Source organism: Taudactylus pleione, unplaced genomic scaffold (assembly GCF_031769625.1).
Source record: "Taudactylus pleione unplaced genomic scaffold, aTauple2 ptg000044l, whole genome shotgun sequence".
Lineage (NCBI taxonomy): Eukaryota > Metazoa > Chordata > Amphibia > Anura > Myobatrachidae > Taudactylus > Taudactylus pleione.
Genome location: NW_028284446.1, coordinates 6,141,399 through 6,152,115, shown reverse-complemented (window position 1 = coordinate 6,152,115; position 10,717 = coordinate 6,141,399). Strand labels below are relative to the sequence as shown.

The following is a 10,717-nucleotide window of genomic DNA, read 5'->3' as shown; positions in this document are numbered from 1 at the left end:
CACAAAATTATGTTCTTTTAACTACAGTAGTTATCTATTGGTTTGAATGATCATTCAGTGATGTTAATTAAAAAAAAAAAAAAAAGACCTAAATAATGACACTGATGAATGTCTGCCCACTCCACAAGCCACAGCCATAGATCCATCACAGAGCATCAGTTTAAATTATAGATGTGACATCACCTGGTTAGAATCTACTTTTTTTTTTTTTTTTTTAAACATATGTATATTCTACAGATCACTTATCCTAGAGGTGTGCAGCCTGTGGATCATAGCACAAGTTTGGTGCTAGAACCTGTTTTTTGAAGTCCTCAACTTTGAGATATTCTTTCCGTTCAATTAGGAATTGCCCCCAAACCAAGGAACACTGATGCTTGTGGTGGGGTCTCGGCAAGAAAACGTTAAGCACCACACACACACACACAATTGTATCCTAGCCCATGCTAGTTGACTGGTTGGAATGTAAATCTGGCAATGTGTGAAAGCAAACAACATTCGGCTGATTTCTCCCAAAGGCTGGAAAACAAACTGACATTCAGACAAGTTGGTGAAATATGTTTGAGTTGATCAACTTGTTTGAATGATAGTTTTCAGACATTTTACGGCATTTGGAAGTCATTTGCTCCCATACATTGCCAGATTTTTATTTCAGCTGGTTGGAATGATGATCTTTAGATGCGTGGCCAACTTTAGATTGCAGATGAAACCACATTTTCTCCATGGATTTATCACACACAAGCACGCACGAAAAAAGTAACATAATTTTTTTGCACTCTATTACCACTTAATGCTGTTGCATATTTTTTTTTTTTTTTTTTTCACTTTTGTGCGCTGTGATATTTCATGCATCATTTTAAGGTATATCAAAATTTAAATAGAAAAATATAAAATCAAACTATTTTCAAGCCAATTCCACCAACTGGATTTTCTATATTTGGTGTTACATTTCTCCATACTTAACTTTTTTTGTTCATTAATTTAAGCATTTGCTACCATACAATGGTAATATTGATAATTTAAAGTTTTTATATGGATCTACTTGGCCATATTTATTTTGTTAACTTTATTAATGATTTTAAGATAAATACTTATTGTTTTCACTGTGACATGGTTGAACATGTAAAGTTTTCCCCCACTAAAAAACATTACGGAACCTTTTTTTTTTTTTTTCCCTGAAAGGGATATTTTAAAAAAGATCCTTATAAATCCATATAGACAGTGTGCATTTACATGCTGTATATATAGATCTATATCTCATGTGTTTCAAACCTTAATCAGATTTTCAATAAACTTTTGCAAGTATTTGTTCAAGTAGCTTGCTAGACAGTAGACCTGCTGATGATTCTTTGCATGTGACTTTTTTGGCCAGAGTTGGGGGGGGGGGGGAGAATGTTTTAAACCTCCTAAAAAGTAAAGGTGGAGAAGTTCCCCATAGCAACCAATTCACTTCTACCGATCATTTTCTAGAATGTATTTGATAAATGCTAGCTAGAGGCTGATCAGTTGCTATGGGAAACTTGTTCACTTCTCCACTCTTTAAAAAGCTTGATATATCTACCCCTTGGTCTTAACTTAAATCTATAACCGGTACACTCTTTGTCTTTGTATGATGGTTCTTTAGCTTCTTTTCATCCAGGTGAGTCTGACGCCATCACCTACATGTGGTGGTTTCCTTGAGGTCTCCTGACACATTCTTCTAAGCACCCCAATATCTTGGCGAATGGCATTCTCTCTGTGACATTTAACACAAAACCGTAAATTACATAGTTGATCTAGAACAAGGATAGATTTGAAATGGTGTAAATAAAACTAAGAATAACTTTAAAAAATAAAAAAGTGTTCATACCAGGGGTGACACTTTTTTTTTTTTTTTTTTGCCGAGCAGAAAAATGACAATAAAAAAAATAGAACCAAAAAGGAACTGAACAATTTTAATGTGGTTAATTATGTGGTGCATCAAATTATGCAGAATTTCCAAGTTAAAGTGGTGTCATATTTTACTAATGAAGATAACTTTTTTTTTTTTTTTAGACCACCTTTGTTGACTCTGCAGCTTATATATTGGGCAACTGGTTGGTAAATGCTAATGATAATATGTAAATGCTGTCAAAAGAGAACCCTAGCGGCCAGTGTTTGGGCTCAGCTTTACTCTAGATAACTAAATAAATTTAAAGCCGAGAATACATTATGCAATTATCGGCGGATCAGGCCCTTAATTGTATAGTGTATGGCCGCGATGGATCAGTGATGATTGGATAGTCGGGCATGAAAAATATTCCAACATGCCTCCAACTGATCCAATCATTGGTCAGCTGCAACTTGCAGTGTAATCACGGTCACAGCTGGCTGACCAACATTTCCCCTGTCCCTTCACAGCGGAGATACACAGATATCATTGTGGCCAAACTCTGAAATATCTTGCAGTGTATGGCTGTCAGTCTGACAGACATTTTATCTGACACTGACACAACCAAATAAACTGTTTGTTAGTGGCTTTGACCTTTTTTTGCCTTGTTTTTGGTGTAGGAATCAATTACACATTTTTAGGAAGTAGTAGTGTCCCAGATGTAGCTATGACTCCTCTGAAACTAGGGATGCTGAAAAATGTTGAACATGTTCATAAGGCCCCAAACATGTACACTGTACAATACTCAGTACACCCCTGTTAAAGTATTGGTTCGAAAATTGAAGCTCATGTTTCAGGTGTGCTATTCACATTACAATTAATGTTTTTTGTCTTTAAAAAATAATTGTGTGTGTATATAATATATATATATTTTTTTAACACTTTATTTTTAAGTCCATATGTTATCACTACCTTTCCTTGTGAAGTTCACCATATGCAATAATAATAATAATAAAAAAAAAACTTTGACAAAATATTTTCAATCTAACACAAATGTAAGGGTCCTCCTTATATAGGAACCATTACCAAAAAACGCTGTGGCTGCGAACCACCGGTGGTCTCCAGCGCCGGTGTGAGGACCCGGCCATGGTCGCTGACTCGGTTGTCAGCGCCACAGCCACCGTCGTAGGGGGTGGTGAGCAGCAGCGCAGAGCGTCCTATAGGACACTATGCGCTGTCAATGTAAAAGCTGCTTGGTGTAGCCCGGGAGTAGTAAATTCCCGGGTAGCACCATTCAGACAGAAGCAGGGTCGATTGCAAGGGCACGTTCCCGGGTAGGTACCTTTCAGACAGACTCGGCTACCTGGGAATTTGGCTGAGGCAGGCCAAATTCCCGGGATTCTCGAGATGTCTGAAAGGGGTATTACAGTACCTCCGGACTTGCAAATTTTGTGGCAATCTTTCGACAGCATTTATTAGCATTTACCAACCAGTTGCTCGATATAAGATGCAATTTGACAGTGTGCAGAGTCAACATAGGTTGTCTGGAAAAAAAAAAAAAAAAATCTAGTTAATATACTTACATGCTGTATTTATATAGAGATTTTAATAGAAAAATAGTATAACTGAACAATATAACAGTGGTATAGCATTGTATTCTATTGTAATACAAACAGCCCATTTAATTTGTCACATAAAACTAGTTCCATACACTATTTATTATGGAATTGGGACACACATTACAATCTACTCAGTGGTTATTAGATCTTAAGTAAATACATTTGATCTCATAGACCAGAAAACGTTTGCAATGAATGTGCAATGTAGGACAGTAGGATTGTTAATTTGCTTATATAATTACAATACAGATATTGTAATCAGCCTCCATCTATTGCCATCCATTTATTATTGAGTAACTGAACCTACATATTGTATAACTTATTTTTTTAATTGACATTACATGTATACTTACTGTCTTTCTCGAAGTGAGCATAGCACTTGGGCGATGATATTGTGCTGTCCACTGTCTGTTCTCTCCTTAACTACTTTCACTAGTTCAGACATTGGAAGCTGGAGTTTCTCCACGTCCACCCATAATGTGTTTACCCGCTAGGAACAGGAAGAAAGCATGTAATGCGCACATAGTATAACTCTGATTTATAACAGTACTATGGAAAGAGCAAGGCCATACCCTCAATCAGATCAAAATGTCTGTGTCCTCGGCACTAATAACTACATAACAATAAAGAACGTGGACTCCCCTGAAGCTGATATCACGATTTATTGTAGATGGCTGGAAGATTTCTAATGCAGTGGGGTGTGATTGGATAGATGACTGGATGTAAGATGTTAATGTGATTGGTAGTGGTTTATTTCTACAGTGGCTTGCAAAAGTATTATACCCGCTAAAAAGTCAACAGGTTTATTTTGTATTACGAATGACATTTACGCAGATTGCCCTTAAAGTACATGTTCAAAGTCATACAGTGCTCACTGGGGTATCCAAACACTTGGATATTCATTTGTAGCATTCTTCCATCTTGTGTATATCTATAACTTTATCTTTAATTTTCTTACAATGCTCTTTGGTCATAACATGAAAGCTGGAAAATGAAGACGAATGTTATTTGATTATTAGGTCTTTTATCCATAACAGTCGAATATTTTTAATGAGTCACAGGTAGAGGCTAAGTGAAAGCCAATTGTTAGGGCAATATCTTACATCTGTGTGCAACACAGGGTTTGAATACTTATGGAAGCAGCATCTTTAATTTTTTTTATATCTGTACAGAAACAATGGTTAGCAATAAATATTGTGTGCGCACAGGAGGTGTGGCCTTGCGGGCCAAACCCCCCCCCCCCTTCCCCCATTTTTTTATTCACTGTGGTGGGTTCCGGAGGTGCGGACTGCCCCCGGGTACCACTCTGTTTGCAGTGCTGGCTCCCTCACTGTGTCAGGACCCGAGTGTGGCATATAATGCTGCAGTGCAAAACCCGGGCTTCTGTTACTGAGGAGGAGGAGTCCGCACTTTGTTGTTGTGACACCCGGATGTGGTCCGCAACCCCCTTGTGACGCCAGTGGTGTGTCATTGTTATGTTATCCAATGCCTACTCCATGTGAAAAGTCTAGAACCAGGTTAGCGACCGCTTCTGCCAATAACAACCGCCTGTTGTTCCCTTAGACTGGGATACGTTCACTGATACTTACGCTGCTGCCTGGACTTATAGCTCAAGGTAGTAGCAATTCACATGGAGGAGCAAAAGGATACAATGGTGAGAGCAACAGTTAGAAAGGAGACTAAATCGTGGATAGTAGATATGAGAATAGATCCAGAATAGGTAGTGGTACACTATCGATGTGGCAAGAAGCTGGTTCAACATGCTGTTGGTAGTAATTGTGGTATGGTTAAATGAATAGAAAAGGCGGTTTGAGGTCCAGACTGAAGAGTCAAATTATTGATTTGGCAGTGAGAGCCGTTGTTGTGGCTTGGAACCTGTGCTGAGGAGAGGAAGATATTTAAGTTGGATTTGAGAGCCGATGGTGCTGCTTGGAGCCGATGCTGAAGTGTTAGACAATTGATTTGGCTTTGAGAGCCGATGTTGTGGCTTAGAATCTGTACTGAAGAGTTTGACAATGGATTTGGTTTGGAGAGCCGATGTGGCTTGAGCTCTGAACTAGATACAATGTCATGATAAATAGTACACAGATTTGAGTGCGAGTTTATGTACAAGTTAGTGTACAAATTAGCGTCCAAAGTCCTGACAGACAGTACGTAAGTTTGAGTACAGGTTTGTGTACAAATTAGTGTCCCAAAGCCCTGACTGACAATACATAGGTTTGAAAAAAGTTTGTATACAGGTTTGTGTACAAATTAGCATCCACAGTCCTGACGGAAAATGCATAGGTTTGAGTACAGGTTGGTACAAATTAGCATCCAAAGTCCTAATTGACAATACATAAATTTGAGTACATGTTTGTGTACAAATTAGCATCCACTGACCTGCCGAGAATGCTGCTTTGGCTTGTAGTGCCGTCACTGCCAGTACAGCTAGGAAGCCGCAGATGGAATAACGAAGCCAGAGCACAGCACGGTAGTTGATGGTGCAGCTAGGGAGCCGTAGTGGAGGCCACAAGAGCCGAAGACAGCTGGGAGACAAAACCAAGGAGACTGAGATCCTTCCAGCAGAGCCGACAGGATACTGCTCGTGCTGCTGAGCCTAGAGAACCCACAGGAACGCTATAGTCAGCGAGGCGGCAAAAGTCCAGTGTGAACAAATAGGAGGACGGACCAATCAAGCTGCACTGAGGATGATGCATCACTTCCTGAGGCGTGCCGATCTCCTACCAACAGAAGAAACTGGAGTAACCCCGTCCTGACTGGGTAATCTGCTTGAAGGAGACAAGTCGTGACCGCGACTTGTAACTGTCATTTGTAATACAAACATATCTGTTGACTTTTTAGGGGTTGGAATACTGCATGGAAGATCAATGTCTGCTTGCCTGATTTCCCTTTGCAGCATAACTGCCAGTCTGTAAGGAATCTGTTTCATTTGTGGGCACAGGAACTTGAACCACCGGCTGTATAGATGAGACCGATATGAGTGACGACTGTGTAAGTGGTGCTTAACTGTAAACAAGACTGAAGTTCTTTATTAGCATGACTGGGCTGGAACCTGAAGATAACTGGACTGGAACTGGGAGATGACTCGACTGGAAATGATATACTAGATGCTGGGCTGGGACCAGCTAACGCACACTGGATACCGGACCGGGACTGGTAGGCTCAATGGATGCCATGCTGGGACTGGCTAAGGCACACTGGACTGGACTGGGAACGGTAGACACAAGGGATGCCGGGCTTGGACCGGCTAACACAGACTGAACTGGACTGGGACTAGTAGACTCAATGGATGCTGGGCTGGGACCGGCTAATACACACTGGACCAGACTGAGACCGGTAGAAACAATTGATGCTGGGACTGGCTAATGCACACTGGATCGGACTGGGAACAGTAGGCTCAATAGATGTCAGGCTGGGACTGGCTAACATACACTACAGCATGTGCCCTCTACAGGTGGAGGGGAGAACTGGAGTCTGTGTGCAGCGTAGGGGACACTGCTGAAGCCAGGTGTAATAGCATAGAAGCACGCTGTAGATGGATCTTGGAATTGCACTCTTAGCAGGCGATGATAGTTTGCAGGAATATGAAATGGAAACTGCACACAGGACCCAAAGTCTGCAGGTGGATTGGTGCAGAGATTTCCGGACTGATGAAAGGAAAACACAGACAAAGTAACTAGCTTTCTCCAAATAGTATGCAGATGAGGCACAATGGTATATGAGAGCTCAACATCAAAACAAGAATCATAGGGGGCGATTCAATTGTTTTTTTGGGCGTGATAATTAATGCGCGCACAGTTTGCTATTCAATTGTTCTGAGCGCTCATTAATTATAGCCCTCTTTGCCGCCTAAAAGACTAGGTTTAGCCGTCTAAAACAGCTAAACCAGTCTTAGTTCCTGGTTAGGGCGCGCTATCTGTGGTTAGTGCGCCCTAACCAGGGTGTTTCAGACACATTTCTGCTCGCGCACTCCTGCGTGCGTGCAGAAATGCCGGTGCCGGTGGCTATCGTGCCCTGACAGAGCAACAATTTGAATTGCTCTGTCAGGTGTCGTAAAAAAAAAAAAAAAAGCCGCCAGCAGAACAACTGAATTCTCCTCACAGGGTGAACGTAGATTATACTGCAGCAGTATCAGGCAAAGATGGAGCTGGAATGATAAGCAAAGTATTGCTGGAAGCTGTAGTGCTGTCAAATAGATTAACATTGGAAGCAGGATTAACCAGGTTGGGACTGTTATTGCTGGAAGTAGTAATGCTGCAAACCGTGCCAGATTAATGTCCACATGGGCCTGGAGCTGAAATTTATGAAGGGCCTATTGGTGTGACTAGTGATGGAGGGGGTCAGTGCTTGTGGGCAGTACCAGTGGCGTAACTATAAATTTTGCTCCCCCAAGCCAAAAAAGAATCAGGTGCCCCCACCCCAGATCAAACACACCCAAAGACGACGTTTAAGATGTGTGGTTACATGATACAGCAACGTGCCTTACACATTATGACACACTAAGTAATGCCACTTATAACAGTGTGCCACACCGGAACGCCCCTTACAACACATGCCACACAGCAATGCCCCTTACACATGCCACACAATAATGCCATGTATAACACATAATGACATACAGTAAAACCCTTATAACAAATTTATGCCATGCTGTAATGCCCCTATTTCACATTATGCCACATTGTAATGCCACATACAACACATTATGCCACACAGTAATGCCACATACAACACATTATGCCACACAGTAATGCCCCTAATAGCACATTGTGCACACAGTAATGCCAAATACACATTATGCCAAACAGTAATGCCCATTACATCCCACCCTGACAGATCTACTTCACCAACCCTCCTCTCTGCTCCTGCCAGTCTGTCACCTCAGCTCAAGACAGGTTGCAGTTTTTATGAAGATGGGCGGTAGAACTGCGCCCTCGTTGACCAGGGGTCGGTGTGTCGTGGTTTCGGGGTGCTGCACCTTTGTGTGGGAGTACCTTTCCCGCACTGAAAACGTATGGGGGGTGTGTGTGTGTGTGTGTGTGTGTATAAGGTGCACTCTTATGGGGGTAGGGGGGTAAGGTGTGAGAGTATCAATGCTTCTGAGGTTCTTATGTAGGGCACTTCCGGGGGTGGGGGTATGATCAGGTGACTCATGGGGCCAATGGTGTGTTTGAGAGGTAATGTGATGCAGGTGTGTGCAGAGACTTGCTGAATGATGATGCGGTGCAGGTGTGTGCAGGAACTAGCTGGAGTGATAAGTGTGATCAGATTAGGCCAATAGTGTGTTTGAAAGGTAATGCGGTGCAGGTGTGTGCAGGGACTTGCTGGAGTGATAAGTGTAATCATAATGGGCCAATGATGTGTGTGAAAGGTAATGCGGTGCAGGTGTGTAGGGACTTGTTGAATGGTAATGCGGTGCAGGTGTGTGCAGGGTCACTGAACCGCACAGGAAGGAGTCCCCTGAAAGGGTCCACCTGCCCGGGATCTTAACAGAGCAGCATTGTGACTACTCAATAATACCCCTTTTACACCAGAGCAAAAACCTGGGTTTTTGCTGGGTCTACCCGGGTCGCAGCTCAGTGTAAAAGGGTCCCTGAAAAATAACCTGGGTCAAGTGACCTGCAATCCAACCCAGGTAGCTACCCAAGATGGACCCAGGTAATGGTGCAGTGTAAACGGTGCAACCCGGGTTATCTGACCTGGGTCATGCCTAAAATGAGCGGATTGGTGGTTGTGGAGCAGTCACCTCCCACTTTTTATGACCTCACAGGTTTAGCAGGGCAGACCTGAGTTCAGTGTGAACAGGGCTGACCTGGGAGTAACCCAGATCAAAGGTGCAGTGTAAATGGGTCTGACCAGGGTTGGAACCATGTCCAAAAACCCAGGTCGGACCTGGGTTTTTGGTGGAAAAGAGGTATAAAAGATTTTGCCCCAAATTACTGTGTCTTGCTGGCCTCATTTTGATCCTATTCCATTCCCCTTTTCACATTACTCCAAACTACACTCCATACCCAATCACACCCTCCTCACTCCCAAAACACCACCACCACCACCAGAAGAAACATTCTAATTAATACCACTCATAAACACACACAAATCATCACCATCACCACTACTAGCAGGAAGAGCGCACCTTACCCCCCCTGCACAGTTTTTTTATGTCAGTGTAGAACCAGATTATTGGGAACATAGTTTATAACCTGTAAACCGTGTGTATCAAGTTAGTGCCCCTTATATAGTGCCCCCTGTAGTTGTGCCCCAAAATTCAATGCCCCCTATACTAGTGCCCCTTATGCAATGGTCCCTGTAGTAGTGCCCATTATGCAGGGCCCCCTTTAGTTGTGCCCATTAAAGTAGTGTCCCCTGTAGTTGTGCCCCATATGCAATGCCCCCTATACTAGTGCCTCTTATGCAATGCCCCCTGTAGTAGTGCCCATTATGCAGGGCCCCCTGTAATTGTGCCCATATGCAGTGCCCCTTGTAGTTGTGCCCCTTCCAGTAGTTGCCCCCAGTAGTGAGCCCCCAGTAGTTGCCCCCTGTAGTTAGCCCCCAGTAGTTGTCCCCTGTAGTTGCCCCCAGTAGTTAGTGCTCTGTAGTTGCTCCCCCCCCCCGCGCGCACACAAACACATGCAAAAAAAACAAACAAAAAACACTTACCTTTATCCCCGCTCCAGTGCTGCCGCCGTCCATACCCTGGTGTCCGCTCCTCGGCACTATGGGAGTGACATCATGACGTCACTCCCATAGTGCCCTGCGGGACCCGGAAGACGGAGGGAGCTCTATCCTCCGGCTGCCGCAGAGGGTTTGGATAGGAGCCGGGTGCCCGCTGGTAACACACTCAGCAGGCACCCGGCAGATGGAGGGTGCAGGGGGTGCGACCGCACCCCCTGTCCCCTCCGTAGTTACGGGAGTTCCGCCACTGAGTGGCGTAACTACTGCCCCCGTCGCCCCCCAAGCTACCCAGCGCCTCCAAGCCACCGCGGGGGTTGCAGGGGCAGTAGTTACGCCACTGGGCAGTACCATAACAAGGTGGCACTGTACCCTGTGCTGGCCCACCCCCTACACCCATGATGTCATGGTGGGGTTACTTTGACGCTGAGGCAGCTCTGTAGTAACGCTAGTGGCTGCAGGGTATCATTCCAAGCACCCTGCAAGCCACATGCACGTGTCATAACATTAAGATGCCAGCACCTGCTGCATTTATTCTGTGGTTCTGAGGTATCTGCACTTTTCAATGGAGCATGCAGGT

General features: G+C 43.6%; 1 protein-coding gene across 3 annotated transcripts in view; it reads right to left on the bottom strand.

The window, feature by feature from the left end:
- Positions 1-268: 268 nt before the first annotated feature.
- The window catches only part of LOC148537765 (uncharacterized), a 56,603-nt gene continuing 46,154 nt past the window's right edge, over positions 269-10,717 (bottom strand). For all 3 annotated transcript variants that reach the window (XM_088460309.1, XM_088460310.1, XM_088460308.1), the window contains 2 exons: positions 3,819-3,955; positions 269-1,732 (listed from right to left, as the gene is read on the bottom strand). In XM_088460309.1, coding sequence (XP_088316435.1) covers positions 1,618-1,732; positions 3,819-3,955 — 252 coding nt within the window. In that variant the 3' untranslated portion in view covers positions 269-1,617. The remainder of the gene's footprint in view (positions 1,733-3,818; positions 3,956-10,717) is intronic.